The sequence below is a fragment of the Hippoglossus hippoglossus genome, chromosome 18 (genome assembly GCF_009819705.1).
Source record: "Hippoglossus hippoglossus isolate fHipHip1 chromosome 18, fHipHip1.pri, whole genome shotgun sequence".
In the NCBI taxonomy this organism is placed as follows: Eukaryota; Metazoa; Chordata; class Actinopteri; order Pleuronectiformes; family Pleuronectidae; genus Hippoglossus; species Hippoglossus hippoglossus.
The window spans coordinates 382036-401908 of record NC_047168.1 but is presented as its reverse complement, the minus strand read 5'-3'; the positions used below and the strand labels follow the sequence as shown (position 1 = coordinate 401908).

Genomic DNA, 19873 nt, shown 5'->3' with positions numbered 1-19873 from the left:
AAAATGCATTTATTTGTTGGGAGATTTATGTACGAATTTTTGTACTTGTGTAAATATTGCTGGAAATAATATTATTCTCAATGAAGCTGCCAGAGAGAAAGCATTGTGTCTGAGTGTCTTTATTGATATCTCCTCTTTTAAGGGCGTAACACGCCAATATTTGGCCGTAATTGGGGAAGTTTGTATAACTTCAGTGTAAATTATCCAATCTGCACTAAACTTCGTATGTTTTAAAAGAGTCCCGGGTTGAACATATCTAAATGTGCATTTTTGTTGCGATGTTGGTTGGTTGATTGTAATGAGCAGTTGTTGCCTGTTTTTTGGTATTTGCAGACATTCTACTTTAATGAACAATCATAACAACTTCAAATTTGGTAAGTGCAAACAAACAACCTCGACGAAGTTGTGCTAAATGCAAGTTTTCCTTTAACAGAATGTCCGTGGCCATTTCACTATGAAACAAGAAGTTCCACTAATTTGACTACTTGTCCAATCTGCACAATACGTAACATGTTTACATGCCAAAATTCTACATGTATCATAGCACCACCTACAAGCAACAGGATGCACGCCTTAGCAAGATGTGACATTCAACTCATTTATGCACTGTGCAAATGCATAATGCAGTACCAAGCCATGTCAACCAACCTCGAACAACGACACCGCAGCCGCAGCACACCTCCACGTGCGTAGACTGCGAGGGCACAACCATCACTGCTTGTTTCTAATTAATTATTTCCTTTACATTATTGATTACCGTTTTTAAAAAAGTCGATGAATAAAACAAAATATGTCAACATAAAAACAGATCATGCACAGAGTAGTCCGTAAATCTATATAGTGATGCTGTTTTCAATGTGGCTAGGCAGGAGGAAAAGGTACTGCAGCTCCAGTCCTTCATTCTGACTCAGGATATCAGCTTCGATCTTCTCCAACTCTGTTCTGAACCCACTGATCAGCTCCACAGCTGGTGCTTCAGTGAAGTGCTCCTCTGTGTATTGGCCCAAAGGAATCTAGGCAGAAGAAATAAGGGGACTGCTGAAGAAAGAGGAACTAATGTGGGTGGAAATCAATCAATGTCAGGTTAAGTCAACAACTCCACAGACAAATTACAGCATAATTGAAATGTGTTTTTTACATTACAGGTTATGTTGTTTGAAAATGTAATTTATGTTAATATAATTTATCGCTTCTAAGAACATAATTTTCATAAATATGTGCTATTGGAAACATCAGTCGTGGTACATGCAAAGCCAGTGACAATGAGACTGAAAAATAGTAGGAAATTTGGTATAACTCCAGTTCTACTCCTGTTCCCCTCAAAAGGGGCTTTGTTATTGGATTATCCCTTAGAAATTAAATTAAAATTAAATTAAAACATAGTAGTATGGTTAGTATGTAACCAGAGGCTAGGGTTAGGTTTAGTGGTTAGTTACTGTAGCCTTTCAGCTCCAACCGGGCTGACCATTCTCCTCTGATCTCTCATTTACAGAACTGCTGCTCACTGGATGTTTTTTTGGGCTCCATTCTGAGTAAAAACAATAAAAAAAACCTATGTGTGTGAAAATCTTGAGGGATCAGCACTTTTAAATATACATTATTGAGCACCAATTAATGATCCATTCACCTCCTTCCTAATGCTGTGGAGGAAGAAATCTGAGAGATCTAAAAACCTGGACTAAGGAAATCAACTGTGTCTACAAAAACACTACCAGAAGAAAAGTGATTCTTATTTGGGTGAATCAACATATAGACTCAATTCAGCTTATTGAAATTAGAAATTCATTAATGAGTGTACTGTCCATCACCATGCAAACCAGACAGAGTTGGACTCACAGCATCTGGTTGTGCTCGCCCCAGATGCCATGTGATAGCCATCTGCAAACAGGACTGGCTGACATCAGGAAGGGAGGCCATGATCATCTCCATGGTAGCACCCTTGTCAGTTGGTGGGGGTTGTCTCATGGTGCAGGGAGTATTGGGGACCCAGGAACACCAGTCAAACTAAAAAGAAAAGGCAGGCGCATGCTTAACATTCATGATGAGACATAAAGTTCATTCACATTTTTTTCAAAGTAAGTGCAATGGACTGTTGAGTTTTAGACCATCAACAGTAAGTCATCAGCTTTGAGCATGTCAGTGCATTAACAAAAACCACTACTAATAGTGGGCAGCTGTGGCTGAAGGGAGAGAGCGGTCATCCTCCAACCAGAAGGTTGACGGTTCAATCCCAGTTTTCCCCATCTGCATGCCAAAGTGTTCTTGGGCAAGATACTGAACCCCCCGAATTGCCCCTCATAGACAAAGTGCTGCCCATAGACATACTGTATGAATGGGTGAATGTCAATAAACTATACTGTAAAGCGCTTTGAGTGGTCAAATACAGACCATTACAATAATGTGTGGGAGTGCCAGTACCTGCCCGTTGTTAGTAGCAGCATGCTGGACTGTACTGGTGAAGATGGCCACTGCAAGCAGGGTGGACAGTTCCTCTCTGGTGCTGAGCTTATTGGGCAGACCTGAAACAAATCCATGATTAACAGCATTTTAAGGGACCAATTGCCTGCTTTGCCTGTTGCAACACCCTCTGTTCTTCATATATATATATAGATGAATTCCTCTGATATTTGTCCTACCATGTACAGTTACATTAAATGCCTTGCTACTGGCTCACAAAGTGGTTAGCTTAGCTAAGCATTCTGAGACTAAAAGGGCCCTTCCCAGCAAATTGTCATTTTTGGTTTTCTGTTTTGTTTAAATTTTGGACAGAGACTTGGAAAATAGTAGGACTGTGCTATGCTAGGCTCAATTTACCCCATCCTGACCTCGAATGGATGAGAAATTACAATCTAGTATTTCCCCCAATGCTGCACTTCTCAATGTTAAAGGCTTTAGATTTAATACGTGTGTTCAGGAGGAAAAAACAAGATATGAATGATTCACCAAAGCTGGGGAGCTCTGCCATCCCCTTCTGTGTTATGTCTCCGATCCATGCTTGGAGCTCCACATCCTCCTGCACATCATGATCTGACTGGTAGTACAGGCTCACCATACCAGAGACAAAACTGAAATACGGTTACATTTAATTATTACTCATAGTGATTCATATCTGACCTCAAATCACAAAACTCATTCCCAAAGTGCACTCCCCCCTATATAATGTACAACTTTTGCTTTTTGCCACGTCCATGCATTGTACTTTAATGAAATCCTCCTAGAAGGTTGGTGTTTAGTTTTTACAATTGATCACATTTTTGTTTTGAAAAGTTGTGCTAATAGTACGTTTTCCATCAACATCATACCCGTGGCAATATAGCCATGAAAGAGGACTTTCAATTGATTTAACTATACATTGTCCAATCTGCACGAGACTTAACATGTGTGAATACCTGGCATGACCACATTTACATGCCAAAATGAATTATAATTATAGCACCACAGAAAGATGCTCGATTATGACAAAAATCATAATCCCGATAATTTTTGGTCAATATTGTAATCACGATTATTTAACACGATTACTCTTCGACTTTGGAAACATTATGCAATTATTGAACTTTAAAGAAAAATGAATAATTTTGGTGCCAATGTTAACATGTGTCTACGCTGCCTAAGTGAGCAGGGAAGAACTTCTCTCCTGTCTAACTTCTGATAAGTGATGGTGTTTAATGTTAAAGTGTAAAGTGAGAGATAATGATTTTAATTGCCCAGCGATGATTAGAATTATTATTATTAATATCTGCTATTGTTGTTAATCATAAATTACAATTCACAGCCACAAGGTTTTACTCCAGTGTGGTTGTATCATGGAGGTCATTATGATTATTTGCCTTTAAAATAGCTGAATGATGTCTGGACCAATTCTTCCCAATCTCCTCTCAAATCTGGTGAAATGTTGTAAAATACAATCAAGTAGCTAAATCTTTAGTGTGTCATTATTCACAATTCTGCAATAAAATAGCTACGGTGCTATATGAGTGCTGGAATTCATGCTCTATAATATACCGTGGCAAGAAAAGATTATGAAATTACCAGCATTTATGTATAATTGTACATGTTACAAAAAAATGAACAACACACAATCTGTTTTAACTAATAACACACCAATTATATTGTAGTTTTTTTCCATACTGAGTACATCATTCAAATATTCACAGTGTGGGTTGGAAAAAGTATGTGAACCCCTAGACTAATGACTCCAGCAAAAGCTTATTGGAGTCAGATGTTAGCAAACATGGAGTCCAATCAATAAAACTAATTTGTAGGTGTGACTTTGACTCATAAAAACCACTCAAACATTTTGAGCTTGCTATTCACAAGAAGCCTCAGCTGATGTGAACCATGCCTTGCAAAAAGGAGATATCAGAAGCTCTAGGATCAAGAGTAGTTGACTTGCATAAAGCAGGAAAGGGTTACAAAGTAAGACTTAAGATATCCATCAGTTAGTGGACTGATATTGATAGTTGTCTATACATGGAGACAATTTGGTACTGTGGATAATGTGGCTAATCACAGCGCAGAATTGTCAATGAGGTAAAGAAGAACCCTAGAGTAACAGCTAAAGTTCGGAAGGAATCATTGGAACTGTTCATGAGTCAACTATCCACAAAACATTGAACAGGCAGGGTGTCCATGGCAGAACACCGAGGAGAAAGGGGAAAGATGTTCTAGTCTTGATGACCACTCAAAGCACTTTACAGTACAGTTTTACATTCACCCATTCACACACACATTCATACAGTGCATCTATGTGCAGTGCAGGGCACTGCTTACCAACATGAAAACATAACCCCAACAGTGAAGTACCGTGGGAGGAGCATCATGATTTGGGGCCGCTTTGCGGTGAGTAAATCCAAGGGTTTACTCACTAATTTGCCCCAGCACTGTGAATGTTTGATGAAGACATGAACATTTTAATGGTTTGTGTGTCATTAGCTTAACCATATTGTGTTTGTCTTATCTCTATCTTGACTTTTACGTTTGATCCCTGAGTTTCCTTAGTCTTTTTAAGAATCAAGCTGACCCAACAGCAGTGTCCTGTAGTAAGTATGAGCAGTGTGTGCTGTCCACCTGTGTATGGCCTCCCACAACATCAGACTGTGTTCTCTATAGTAATAGTGTGGGAGCCGGGACACTCCTCTGTCACTGAAGTCATTGTAGGGCTGGAGGGAGCGGTAGGTGAGCATCTTAAACTCCCTCTGAGCCAGAACCAACACGCCATCACCACCTGTGGACACAACCTACACAAAAACATGATCATCACACCAATGATGACAACCATAATGATAATCATCAAAAGATTGTTTAACACAGCTTGTGAGTGTGTTTTCACTTTGTTTACTGTACACATGACATCCAAGATTAATAATGTGACTGTGATGTGGCTGGCATCCTGGTGACTATAATAGTCCCTTGAAAGGTACATCAAGGCAACATCTAATAAAATATAACATAAAAAATCATAAATGTGCCACACCCGTTTAAAGATGCCATCAGCAGAGATAAGCTGAGTGCGCCCCCTAGTGTTGATCTCAAGAGTGTAGCGCAGATGAGGGGCCAGGAGCTACAGCGGGAAGAAATATAACATGTGTGTTAGCTACAGAATGAAAAAATAATCCACATTCATAAATCACAATTTGTCTCATAGGGCTTAACAAAGTGCAACATCCTCTGTAAGGGATGTAAGGAAAAACTACCCCAAAAAAAAAAACTTTTAACAGGGAAAAACACACGGAAACTTCAGAGAGAGCCACATGTGAGGGATCCCTCTCCCAGGATGGGCATAAGTGCAATAGATGCCATGTGTAGCAGAACATGTAAAAAAAATTAGAGGTGCATACATATTTAAAGTATTTGTACAAAGGAGAAAGTCTGACAGAGATGAAGGAAGCAGAATTGACAATTGTAATGATGGAAGTATATGTGAGTAGGCATATTGCATATTTAAGCAATGTAGTTGTAATCATATAAAAGCCAAATTCTAAAACTATTGCTTATATAACGAGGATGGAAAATCTTTACTATAACAGGTAACAGTGAATGGAGTGTAATGTACAATTCCTCAGCAGTAATCAATACAGTGACTGTTGCACCTCAACCCACAGAAACTGAACTTCTATTTTTATTAAAATATGAATGTATTGTCCATACATCTGTTTGTCAGATTTTATGTTTTACTGGTGAGCCGAAGGCAATTTTCCAATAATCATTCATATTTCGAATAAAAAGCCTGCCAGTGAGGGATTATGTCTGTTGAGTCACTGGAAATCCTTTTTACATAAAGGTCTCATTAATGGTACAGCAAAAAATTACAAAGTGGGTCGTAATTATTATTATTATTAATAATAATAATAATAATAATGTTGTTTTTTTTTTAAAGTCAATAGCAAAAATATTTCAGATAAAAAGAAAAGTGACCATGACAGTACTTTGTTATGGCGCAGCAGCAGGGTTTGAGTTTGTCTCAACCACAGATCAGAGATTAGAAATAATGTCTCCTTCAAATATAAGATTCTGTCAAATAAACGTCAGGTTCTTGTATTTAAAGTAAATTGGGCCCTGGGCAATATTTGAGTATTGTTATGGTAACATGATTGTGAGCTTACCTCTATCCCCAGAACCGCAACATGGTCTAACTGAAAATTACAGTGTTAGATAATATGACTTGTGTGGGAGTTTACCTTATAAATAGGGTGTACAGCAGGCAGCTGTCTCTGAGTGGCCACACAAAACACCTCTATCACCAGGTGAGTCCTGAGCAGGTGAGACAGCACCTGGAACACCTGAAACTCAGCGTGACGCACCCATATCTTAGCTAACAGCCAAGCAAGAGGCGGGTCTCTGGGAAGGAATATGGGTGTGTTCAGGCCTGGAGTCTGCTCCAACTGTAGACAAGGAAGTGCAACTTTGACAAGCTGGCATGTACCACTAAGAAAGGGATCTTAAGCATAAAAAAAAATCTCTGATACCATATTTAGTTCATATATAAGTCACCACCATGACCCAGCATCATTTACAAAAGTAGTAACAGCCATACAGCTTTTCTTTAATGCTCTTTCAATATTCTCAGTGTCATATATTTACATTCAATTACCATTATTTCAGGTTTAGACATTATCATCATTTCATCAGTATGTTATCACACCACCAGTATCATGACTTCATTTGCACCTTCAATCTCTTATTCTGTTGTCTTATAAGTGTGTATTTGGACTTACATTGCACCTTGTGTATTTTATTAAATTTTTTGTGTATTTTGACCTTGTATCTATCTATTTCTAGTATCTTCAGGATGTGTTTACCAATCACTTTTATTCAAACTTAATTATAAGAATTGGCAGACAATTGTTGCTGTCACAACAATAAAGCAAATAAACGTTTACTGAATATAAACTGCATGTATGATTGTGTGCATGCACATCAGTGACACATTGAGTTAATTCAGTATTTCACTCATGGTCTGTGAGCATAATAAGAGTGAATTATATACCTGTATAGCAATAGGTATGAGTCCATTATCTGGGTGTTGGTACAGGAGACAGAGCGGAGCAGCAATGTACTGAGGTTTACCCTTGATTGTGTTTGTGGGAATTCCATCCAGGATGGCGTAGTCTAACAAGTAGACGTTTCCTTCCTGGACATGAGACAAGGAAGCCACAGTGCAAGATAATTGAGCGAATTTGAGTCATAACTTAGTATCATAACTTTATAAATGCATTTCCCCACCTTGAGTTCTTTGTCCATGTTGGTTCTGGGAGCCATGGAGCTCTGCACCATGTCTGACGTGACAGGGAAGTTCTCTGGCAGTTTCTTGCACCTCTGGATCATCCTTGGGTTGGAGCCATTCAAACACTGGTATCCAAAGAACCAGTCCTCCTTCCAGTGCTCCATACAGTACTCTGACACAAAAACATATACTGGGTGTGAAATCGAATCTGGATGTTTCTTTAATTTCAAGATCAATGTATATAAAGTAGTGTCATGTCAAGTATACACAGATTTAGCAGCTTATATTAACAAGGACAATTATTTTGTTAGCATTAACACTCCTGAGGCTTTCATACAGCATCTATGGCTAAGACTCATATTACAGTTTTTAAGAGAGTGGCTTCAGATACCCTCTTTGCCAAAAAAAAACATTGTGTAATAGAGAGTGTTGGAATATAAACTCATCTAGAAGTAGGGCAGAATACCAGCTTTGTGCCTGATTGCAAAGATGTTTCTCCAGCAATCCTGTTCTCATCTTCCTTGGCAAAATGTTGTTATTCACTCAATTCACTTATTCTGTGTTGTCATTAGATTTGGCTTGGATGTGGCATAGAAAAATAGATGCCCTGTTTTGAATTTGGATTTCATTTGTAGAATTTAATGTAATTGTAGTGCACCGCATGACACAGCCCAGCCCTTGCGTTTTTAAGGTTTTGAAATGAGTTTTTTGGGTGTATCTATACCAACCAGCTATTGGGCTTTTCAGCTTCCAGAAGATCTGTTTGAAATCATCCAGGTCACTCCAGGACTTTCCAAACATCATGACCAACTTTTTCAGAGACAACTCCAGCAAACTGATGAGAAGAAAAGGTATATGTGCACCTGACATTCATCACATTGCCTCAACAGCAAGACCTCAACAGCGCAGCAGACGGAGGACGGTGTCCAGCAAACAGCCAGACTGCTGTGTGTGTGTGTGTGTGTGTGTGTGTGTGTGTGTGTGTGTGTGTGTGTGTGTGTGTGTGTGTGTGTGTGTGTGTGTGTGTGTGTCTGCATGTCTGTGTGCCACCTACGCATAATGCAAGGAATGTTCAAAGTCGCTTCTCTTTTCATTTTCAAAACGGCTGTCTTGCGGTAAATCTGCCTCTGTTTTAGCGTCAATACATCTGGGAACCCCTGGAGCCCATGTTTGCCATCTAACACAGAAAAACACAACATTATACAATTATGAATACAAAGAATCTTTGAAAACATTAATTCTGTAAAGTGAAACCCTGTCCTCGTGTTGTTGTTGTCTTGTAAGACCTGTAAATCTTCTGTCTCTCCTGCAGTTCTGTCCTCCTATGTGCCAGCAGCTGAGCTATGGACTCATCCCTGAGTGTCTTAGCTGTGGAGACAAGAAAATGCACTTTTACCAACAGTTCAGACCCACAGGGACTTAGCCTTTACACTAGATGTTAACATATCATCTTTCTAGATCAGAGTCAATTTCAATATCAATAAATTGGTGGTTACACTGATGTTGGAAGCAAACTTGAGCTCTCTAAAGCAAAGAAGCCCTTGTCAGATGAAGAAATGGTGAAGCGATGTGCAGTGGAGATGGCTAAAGCTTTTGGAGACGATAACATGGCTAAAAACTTTTAAACTGTTTCTCTGTCCCGTCGCACAGTGACGCAGATAATTTTTGACTTTCAAAATCATGTGGAAGGGGAAGATAAAACAAGTCATGCACGACTGCAAGTACTTCTCCATAGCATTGGATGAGAGTTCAGATGTGACGGATGTTAGCCAGCTACTCATATTCACAAGAGCTATTGACAGTTCATTTGAAGTGCAAGAAGAGTTGCTGTCTTTGCATGACACTACCAAGGGCACGGACATTTTCAATGCTGTTAATCGTGTGAGTGAGTACGGTGGCTTTGACAAGCTGTCAGTTGTTTTTACAGATGGCGCACCATCCATACAGGAAAATTTAACCGGATTGGCCGGTTTCATAAAATGCACACCGAGAACAGACGGGTAGGGAAGTGTTTGGAGACGAACAGAATCCCAGTGTTTTTGGAGAACAGCAGAAAACTCGGGGATACAGATTTTCTCTGCGATTTGGCCATCCTTGTGGACATTACCTCACATCTTAATCACCTGAAGGGGAGGGGGCAAACTGTGTCAGACCTTTACGCACACATGAACGTATTTCAGCGTGAACTAGCCTTGTTCAAAGAAGGCTTTTCATCATTTTGTCCATATTTGGCACACTTTCCCGCCTGTGAAGCGATATGTCCCTGAATGCGAGAAAACAATTCACAAGTACAGAGCTAATATCGAAACACTGCAGCAGCAGTTAAAAGACAGCTTCCAAGAATTTCACGCCATGCAGCCACGGATAGCGTTATTCACGGACCCTCTCTCTGCTCCTGTCAGTGAGACACCCCCAGAGTTGCAGCTTGAACTGTGCGAACCCAATGTTTTAAGTAAAGCTCAATGAGAGGGGACTATCATTTTGGAGACTACTACCAAAGGTCCACTTTCCACTCCTCAGAGATTTTGAACTCTCAATGGCCAGCATGTTTGAGAGCACTAAGATTTGCGAGATTAACTATCTATGAAGCATTTCAAATCAAAAGATTTAAACAGGCTGACAGATGAAACTCTATTCCAGCTCATGCAGATTGGATGCACCAATATTGACATTGACAAATATGAATGTTAGTTGTTTCCCTTTATGTTGTTGCACTTTATGTCGGCGTTCACTTTTGTTTCATCATTGAATGATGATTATTGAGAGCCTATTGCACTGAAATACATGTTAACACTCAAGGATGTGGATATTTAGTTTCTGTGTTAAGTTCATTAATGAATTTTTATACTTAATTATGAAAATATAAAATTCAGATTGTGGTAATTAGGAGTATTATTATTCAGCCACAATACCTTTGGTTTGTATTTTAAGGGGAGGGGTGTTATGACTGTGTGTATTTATGTTAATTAGGCTCTGCGGTCCTGGGTGCAGGATTGGCCCCAACGGGTGGAGGTGTGGCTTGCCTTCACTCAGCAGCACCTGCCAGTTCTTGGTCTTTGTTACTACAGGCATTAGATGTTAGCCAGGCCTGTGATAAGAATTAATTGTTTGAGTGTTAAACTTAGTGTGTTTTTGTATAGCCTCACTAGGTTCTTTTTGTTTTGTTAGCAGGCTTAGAGTTTATTAGATGAGGAGTTTATTTTTGCATCTGTTGTTTCTTTGAGTTAGCATCATTAGCTCAAGAGTCCTCTTTTGATTATATTTATTTGTTTGTTTGAGCAACGCTCACAGGCCCTCGTTTCTGCTGTTTGCCTCATTTCATTTGTTTGAAACCTCATTTGGAACTCTGTAAATAAATGACTTTAATTTCAACTACCAATTCCAACTGGTGTATGTACTTCCCTTTCCCCCCACGAGCTAGGGTCGTAACATGACTGCATTGTAATCAGATCATAATAGTTGGTTTCTTTTATTGTTTAGCATTTGGGTTTAAGATTTAACAGGAAGATTTAGGTTACCCCTCCACTTGCTGTGCATCTTTTTACCCTGTGTGTGTGCGTGCGTGAATGGCCTTTGCAAAGTCCCTCACCAAATAGATTGTGTGTCTCTGTGTCTGAGTGTGTGTGTGTGTGTGTGTGTGTGCGGTTATAGATAAAGGGCCAACCAACAGTACATTGTAGTGTCTATGCTTAGGGACTTTCATATCTAACTCAGATGCCCCAGACATCCGACTTGGGGGCGACAATTGCTCATGTTACCCTGTTGGCGTTTGTATATTGTTCCACCTTCTGGTCTCCTTGATAAATCAAGTCTACATTAAAATCTTCTGCATAAGACATCAGCTGCTGCCTGAGTTTTCTTTTTACCAGCTTCCAGAAAGGTGAGGGATCCAAAACATCATAATGTCAGCGTTATGATTCAGTGCAATATACTGTATATTGAAATATTAGATTTATCAATATCTGTGTGTAGTCAACAACTGATGCAATACTATTTTAACACAATTCATTGTCAGTTTTCACATTGAACAGGGGGAATTAACAATAATTAACCAAAATGCTCTTTCTCATGTCAAGTGGAATGGTGTAGTGTTGTTTCACATTGCTCCTTTTAACAATTCTGAACACATGAGACACACCATTTGAATGTCTTTCAGAAGAAATAACAATTAAGAGTCCATCCAGTCTTGATTAAAAACTCTGTTTTCACTGTCTACTTTTCTATTTTTAGAGCATGCCAAGTAAAGTTACTTTTCTTACTTTTCCCTGACTTAACCTTACTCACTGGCTATTTCTCCATCTTTTGTCTCACCCTGACTTAGTAAGTGAGATACACACAGTTGAAATGCTCATCGGAATCCACAGATTTGATTAATTATCATCACATGAGATGATTTACAATGCAGGCAATTGGTCTGTTAGTTTCCTGGGCCGTAAACCAGTGTATAAAGGCTACACAGCTGTGCCGGTTACAATAGAAATGCTCTGTCAAAATTTGACAATTCTCAATTATTTATTAGATATAGGTCTGGGTCCGTATTGCACAATGTCTGGACTACGGTCCACCTATTAATAACACCTGAGTAAGTGGTTGGCTGCTTTGCTAAAAGGTTTCCTCAACAATATGTTTACAGCTGACAATTAGGAGCTTACTCTGAATGCTTGGAATCTTCCTACCTGTTCCCTGTCTTATCTCCAAGTTGACGTTTCCTATAAGCCAGCGGTAACAGGGGAAAACCACTGTGTCCCCACCGAAATGCTCCACTGTGACATAGCGACAGAACCAGTTGTCTTCCACCCAATACCTCTGTTTCTCCAGTCTGACCAGTAGCAGGGAGCCTAAAGGAGAAGGACTAGTCACTTTGTACTTGTCCACCTGACATGAAAAAAAAGACAGAGGAGAAAGATATCATTATTGTTAGGTTTTGAAGTAGTTATACAATCAACCATAGATAAATGCTACTTCATTCAAACCAGAAGATTCACTGACTGAAACATTCAAACATTCTTTCCCAGGGCCCTCCTCACATTAGCACATTTGCTTGTGTATTGCTTCCTCAAACTCAGGCCATCTACCAGAGTCCTGGGAGTTTGAGGGTTCTGTGAAGTGTCTGACTGATAAAGATATATTTTCTGCACAGTTGTCTGTTGATGATGGCTGAATAAAAAAAAAAAAGAATTGATGAGCTTCATTTGTCCTTACTTGAATTTATGAGTTTATAACAACATGGATCTGTCAACAGAGAAGTTTCTTGCTCTAACGTACATGCTAATAGTCAAACCAAGAAGCTTAGAGTACAGCAGTTGTTATACGGTCTTATACCTTCTGGAGGGAAAAAGATATTGCTTCATCTTGGTCTCCCCACAGACTTTGGTTTGCCTTATCCAAACACACAGGCAGGCCAGCACCATCCTTACACAAGCATCTTAAATCCTAAAGAGGCCCTACTTACTGCTCCTCGACAGAAGTCCAGTCCGGGGTTATCAAGCAGGGTGCGTTCACTCTCCCCTTTCTCTCCCACCAGGGTCAGAAAGATGTAGTTGTTAGTACCTGAATACGCAGATGTACCAGTCGCTACTGCTACAGTGTAGTCTTCCATCTGAGACACACACACACACACACACACAGACACACACACACACACCATGGTTAGTATGGGTTCAATAGGCAAATTGTGAGCTAGTTATGCAAATAACAGTACTTCAACGTTATAAATTTACAGTTAATGTTCCTACAGTGCAGTTACAGGAAGGGCTCTTTATGCATCAGGGTGGAAAGATGGGTTGTTGTAATCTCCTTTGAAATCTTAAGGGAAGACTAAGTGCCTGAGCATAACAAAATGTATTTAGACAGTAGCATGCTCATAAGATAAGACAAGATAAGACAAGACTGTCTCAGCACTGTCCTGTTCCATCCCCACCACAGAGCTTGCCTTCCTCACCGGCTTGCTGAGTTTGATTGTGCCATAGCTCCCTATGCCACCTCCCCAGTACACCACAGCAAAGAAGATGACACTGGCCACATTGGACTGGTAAAACATCCGAGTGCACAAATTAAAAGACCTGAGCCTCCTCAGAAAGAGCATCCTGCTTTGTCCCTTCCTGACTAGTCCAGTTTGTTGTTTAGATGCATCCCCAGACACTTATAGCTGTCCACTATCTCCACCCCCTCCCCATTAATCACAACAGGGTTAGGGGATCTCCTTCTGCGTGATAAGTCCATCACCATCTCCTTGGTTTTACTGATGTTGAGCTGCAGCGGATTTATGCCACACCACCCTACAAAACTCTTGACCAGGTCTCTGTGGCGGAGAACCGAGTGGCCTGAGGGTCAGTCCATTCCCAGAGGAAGGTGGGTTGGGGTGGGGTGGTGGTATGAGATGGAAACTAAATAACTTTGTGTCAACAGTTTGCATTCTCTTACCTTAACCTAACCCATGGCTATCAACTCGGCTATCAACTCTCTTTAAATATGGGTTTATCTGCTGCAGGGGACCAGAAGTGGGCAAATGACCTGAACACGTTCTTCAACCCTACCCTGCCACCCTAGCTGCAACCCCCCTCATCTGCTCCCCAAGTACACTACCCCACCTCCTCCTCCACGGCACTCAGCTCTCAGTCACCCATCACACCCAGCCCAGCCCCCCTTCCCACTCCATCCAGCACACCCCCCACTGCTCTAATCTGTCTCTCACAACAAACAAGGTGAGAAAAGAGCTCAGGAAGATCAAGGCGAGAAAGGCGGCTGGTCCTGACGGAATCAGCTCCAGGCTCCTCAAATCCTGCACTGACCAGCTGTGTGGGAACATGAGCCTGACACTGGGGAGAGTACCAAATCTATGGAAGACCTCCTGCGTGGTACCGGTGCCAAACACTCCACACCCTAAAGACCTCAGCAGCTCCAGGCCGGTCACCCTAACATCCCACCTGATGAAGACCCTGGAGCGCCTCATCCTTAAACATCTTCACGTCTTTTGGAGTACAGGGGGCGCTCCTGAAGACTTTTTATGACTCTGTGGTGGCATCTGACATCTTCTTTGGAGTAGTTTGCTGGGGCAGCAGTATTTACACTGCTCCAGGAAGAGACTGGACGGATTGATTAGGAGGGCCAGCTCGGTCCTGGGATACCTGCTTGACCCAGTGGAGGTGGTGGGACAGAGGAGGATGATGGCGAAGCTGTCTTCTCTCATGGGAAACCAGTCCCAACCCCTGCAGGACACCATCACAGCACTGGGCAGCTCCTTCAGCACAAGACTGATTCACCTTAAGTGTTTGAAGGAGAGGTATCACAAGTCGTTCCTTCCTGCAGCAGTGAGGCTGTACAACCAGCTCTGCTCCCAGTAAAACTACAGGCACACCATTATGGACTGCACTTTAACACTTCTCAACTGTGCAATATAAATGGTTATGTGCAATCCATTCACTGTACATATTCGGACACATAATACATTTCTTTATATTCCTTCACCCAAGTACTGCATGCTACTTATTTGATGTATTTATGTCCAGCATCTATGGTAAGATGGCATCAAAATCTTCTTTTTAATCTTAAGGCCTTATTTTACACAGTGACTGATACTTATGGTATTGAATCTTCCTGCGCATCCTAACATTCAGGTGTTTTTTTCCAACCTTGGTTACATGTATTTTATTTAATCTGATATAATACTATACATTTTTTTTCATGCTTTTTATTTGTTTTAATTTAATTATTTTCATAAGTTTTTCTCCAGCATCCATTTTCAAAATGTTGCTATTCACCTTTAAAAATCTATTTTACTGTCTTTCACTATTTGTGTGAGGGCAGTAGTGTACTGACGTGAGCATCATATTCTGGTGATAGTTTTGAATATGTAAACTTCAATGATGCAAATAAGCTGATGAAACAACAGACCCATTCGCCTGAAACAACTGATATGACAGCCCTGGGGAAGCATGTGACTAAGGCATGCATCATGAGCATGCATCATTATGTGCCTGAAGTTATACCTTTGCTCACATTAGTGTGCCATATTCAGTGGCTTTCCACACTCATAATTTATCATGATGTAGATGAGGATCAAGTTCAGGCTATGTAATGTATTTTGAGGTCAAACTTGTTGTGAGAGCCACTTTATACATATTTGTTATTTGATAAATTGCTTATGTTGTCATTATTATGTTTGATGCTACTACAACATCTAATGTATATTATATTTGCTATAACTCTTAGTTTGAGTGCTAAGTGTATACGTTATGACCCTTTATGACAGGTGACTGTGAAGAGCAGTTTTTTAGTATGCATGCTTTGGACCTGGAATAAGGGCCAGTGAGCCCACTATTGCTCATGGGAGTGGAATAGTGACTGGCTTCTCATTCTCTTAATCTCCTTCCCCTCTATAAGATGGTCAACTCTACAGTGGTTTGCTTCTATGTACTTAAGGCCATGAGGATCCATGTCACGTTTCATATCATCTGCCCAACTATGTGCATTTGGAGACCCAAACAGCAAGTGAAACCTGAACAGTGTCAGCAACAGTGTGTGGTGAGAGAATGAAATATATCAAACAGGTCCACTCCCTAAGCACATCCAGAGCCTTCGTGTCCCCACATAAGCAGCTTGTTTTGACATTAATCATTATTTCAAATTTTCAACAATTGGTGCAAATATTGCATTGCAGCAAATGGGCATTGCATCTTTTCAGAGTAAAAAAAATGATAGTGATATAGAGGATAGTATTGTCAGAAGACAACGAACAAGAGAAAAACTCTCACCTTAGTCCAGTGTGTATCACTGGGCACTTCTTTCTCTCTGGATTCCCTTTGACTTCGTTTGTATTCTTATACTTCCCACGCTTTTCCTCTCACCCTGTCTTTTATATCTTCTTTCTCTGTGTTAAAAATTCTCACAAGTGTCTACTGTCTAGTGTCTAGTGTCTACAATTGTTTCCTGGTCTGAGGTGTGTCTCAGCTCCACTCAGTCAGTCCCTTTTGTAGTTCACACTCGAGCATGAGCAAACACACGCACACGCATACACACACAAGTTGCAGAAAGGGAAGTTGGGTAATAATATGGGCTCCAGTGTCAGATAACAGCCATATTACGGAGCAGCATATAAGCAGAAGCTGTACAAATAAATAAATATGATTTAAAGAAATACAATAAGTGAATGAATATAAAACTGGAATCTGAAAAAAGATTGTCTTAAAGTAATCATTCGTCTGGATTATGGAATGTGCCTTTTTTTTCTCCTGTTAATGTTTCACTTTGTGGTTTAATGCTGTTTGCCTTTCCTCCGCTGTTTTAACTCTGGACTGAACATTCACTTTAATTCATTTAACAACTGTTCACCACAGCTAGAGTTTTTAGTCACGAAGTGTAGGCCATTCTGTTTGCCTAGAGAATTTACCAACATTGGAATTAAAAAAAAAAAAATTTTGTTTAGCCTTATACTTTGTTTTAGGATGGATGACAATAAAAGTTAAGCTGAAGCTGAAAATATTAACATTGAGGTGTAATTAGGTGAGATTTATCAGTTTATCAGTAGAACTAGGCAGAATATGCTTAAAAACCAATGGCTTAGATAATTCATATTCAATGACATATCTAGTTCTAAATTTGTTTGTACTCTCCAAACAATTTAGTTCGCAGAGTACGAACAAATTTAGAACTTCCTCAGACGAAGGCCCGGCTGCCCTTGAAAATGTAAAAACACACACTTTTAACTAAATGCAAAATATATATAAAAAAATATATATAAATAATAAAAGTTTTTAATAGACAACAATAATTTACTAATGCATTGACCAAATGTATTAAATAACCATGAAATTGACGCCCGTTCATCCTCATCATTTATTGTCATAATTAAAATCTTCAACTATACCAGTTGAGATAGTATATTTAGTTTACAATAGAGTATATGACAATATTTATATTAAAATGTAGCAGTTTTGGCTTTTGTAAAATAGTTTATTGGCCTATAATTGACTGTATTCACCTGTAGTTTCTCCCCTTAAGTACAGTACATTAGCCTGTATACCCTAACTTATTACATTAGCTAGTAGCTTAGGCATGTACATTAGCAAGACACAAGTTAACTATATATGTTTTTGTCTTTTGGCTAATTAGCTGTAAACTGGAGGCACTGGTAGCTTAGTCCTTTGTTCATCACCACTCAGCTCCACACAAGAGAAGAAAAACCAGCACAACTGGGACAGGACGTGCTGGTTTTTCTGCATCGCGGGGGGTGTCGCTTCTTCTGCAAAAAAGAAGTTTGGACACTGAGTTGCATCATAATCTGCAGTTAGAACGTCTGTCTGCAAGAGAGTGTGTCTGCTCATCTCTTCACACACAAACTGATAACCATATGTATTTAGTCATTAATCGATGCCGTGCTGTCACGTTACGTGTTGGTTTAAACGTGTCTCATAAACTCGAGAGTGAATCAAACACACAAAGCAAACATCAGTCGTGTACGTTTCCTAACAACTTGTGATCAGTGTTGGTGTTTATTGTTAAAGTGTAAAGTGAGAGCAGGTCAGAGGGGGAGTGAGGAGGAAACAGACTGACAGAGACTCTGACACAGGACGATCAGACCAATGAGTGTCTGTCCTGATCCTGGAGCAGCGGTGTTATAATTATTCAGAGTCCACATCACGATTTATCTAAGAATGGAGAATTGTCCACAGCTCTAATGCTCACCACTGTACAGGAAACAGCATTCACCACCTCAGTTGTTGCAGCCCAGGCTTCCTCCGATGCAATTGTTCCAATTTCTGCTGTTGTGAAATTCTGGTGTTTTTGACCTTTTGGGGCCCCATCTCTTATAACTTCAAATAAATGTTCAGCACACTCCTGCACACCTCTCTTCATGACAAACGGATGTCCTTTTACGGAGAAACAGAGGCGTGGCAGCTAATTACAGAGGACAGACACAAGCCTGTCAATTTAGAATGATTCTGATTCACAAACATAGGCAAAGTGGTAAGAACAAAATCAGCTGGCGCGCACGTGTCATGAATCCAGCGGCAATTTTGCAATCACACTTATTTTCTGCGCAGAGTAAGAACATTTCTGTGCACAGGTTAGTGAATGAGGCCCATTGTGAGGGGGAGCTCAGGCCATGAGTAGTACAGAAAAATCTCCCAGCAGACTCTAGACACTGGTGTGGAAGTCACTCATCCTCGAAAACAATCACTTGAAAGAGTGAAACTGGGAACGACTACGATTAAACACGTGAACTCTCGGACAGCTCCTAAATGAGCCTAAAGATTTGCAGGTCTGGGCTGAGGAAACTGAGCAGGTGAGGTCGAGTTTGTTGTCAGGTATGACACATTCTGTTAAAAGGTAGGTCTCTATGAAAGACATGGTGTAGTTAGGACTTCCTGGCTTTGTGTAATGAACATCTCTGTAGAATATTTGGAATCATTAAAACAACAGTACAGGAGCCTGTTGCAGCATGATGAGCTCTTTTACTTCCTAATGTTTATGTACAACGCTGGCAATGCTGACTCTACTTGATAGTAACAAGGGAACATGGCCAAACTTTCTGTGATGCTGGTCAGTCAGTATATGTAGCAGTGTTGGTTGGAGAGTAACTACCAAAAACCAGTGACCAAGCAAACAGCAAAGTAACAAGTAAAGGTTGCAGAAAACCAGACTGGATAAACTACCTGCATTTATCATTAAGAGCAACCTTTTCTGACTATGGCCCCATGTGTGTAATGTGTTCAAACTCTAAAAGTGAAATGGAAAAGCTGCCTCACAGCCGCAAAATGTTTCAGTGAAGAGCAGATGGTTGTGACACAGCTCCAGAAAGCTCTGTTAAACATGGAGTTAGTGTTGCGTCTTGTTCTGCTGGATCTTACCAAAGATGCAGTTAGACTGATGTCCGTTAGGGCAGATTGTATAAGTTCTTCCTTATTTTTTGGTCTACCACAGTAGACTATGTTGATGTTTTTGTATCTCTACAGAAACAGAATACTCCGGTACCAGAGAACCTGTACAGCTAGTATGTAGGATGAAATGTGGACACCGTTCCACTGAACAGGTGACACCCTCCTCTCTCCCGAGGCACTAAATGTTTTCAGATATCTGTCAGCTCAGTGGATGGTGTCATGTTTAGTGAGTGAACCAACCCTTTAGAAAAATAAACAAAGACCTCAC

General features: G+C 40.2%; 1 protein-coding gene and 1 long non-coding RNA gene across 3 annotated transcripts; one reads left to right on the top strand and one right to left on the bottom strand.

The window, feature by feature from the left end:
- Positions 1-399: 399 nt before the first annotated feature.
- Positions 400-4163, top strand: LOC117751995. The gene is made up of 2 exons (XR_004611956.1): positions 400-512; positions 3371-4163. It is a non-coding gene; the product is annotated as an uncharacterized LOC117751995 (long non-coding RNA).
- On the bottom strand, positions 510-17078 carry alox12 (arachidonate 12-lipoxygenase). 2 transcript variants are annotated; one of them, XM_034569119.1, is made up of 15 exons: positions 16480-17078; positions 13179-13325; positions 12403-12601; positions 9013-9094; positions 8781-8903; positions 8455-8561; positions 7726-7898; positions 7490-7633; positions 6681-6884; positions 5477-5563; positions 5071-5240; positions 2944-3065; positions 2419-2519; positions 1837-2004; positions 834-1013 (listed from the first exon to the last, which is right to left on the bottom strand). In XM_034569119.1, exons 2-15 carry the CDS (start codon positions 13323-13325, stop codon positions 834-836), a joined length of 2007 nt encoding a protein of 668 aa, XP_034425010.1. In that variant the 5' UTR covers positions 16480-17078. The 2 variants fall into 2 exon arrangements, with proteins under 2 accessions (XP_034425011.1, XP_034425010.1); XM_034569120.1 differs by lacking the exon at positions 8781-8903 and having other exon boundaries at positions 510-1013.
- Between the last annotated feature and the right edge of the window lie 2795 nt (positions 17079-19873).

Bases quoted from the DNA above. Each gene is read 5' to 3' on its own strand.
- alox12 (XM_034569119.1), bottom strand. From the start codon at position 13,325: ATGGAAGACTACACTGTAGCAGTAGCGACTGGTACATCTGCGTATTCA. The intron at 8,562-8,780 runs GTAGGTGGCACA...TCTTCTCATCAG, and splicing joins GAACATTCCTTGCATTATGC to TTTGCTGGAGTTGTCTCTGA. The intron at 3,066-5,070 runs GTGGACAGCACA...ACCGTATTTCAG, and splicing joins TTGTGGGAGGCCATACACAG to TTTTGTCTCTGGTATGGTGA.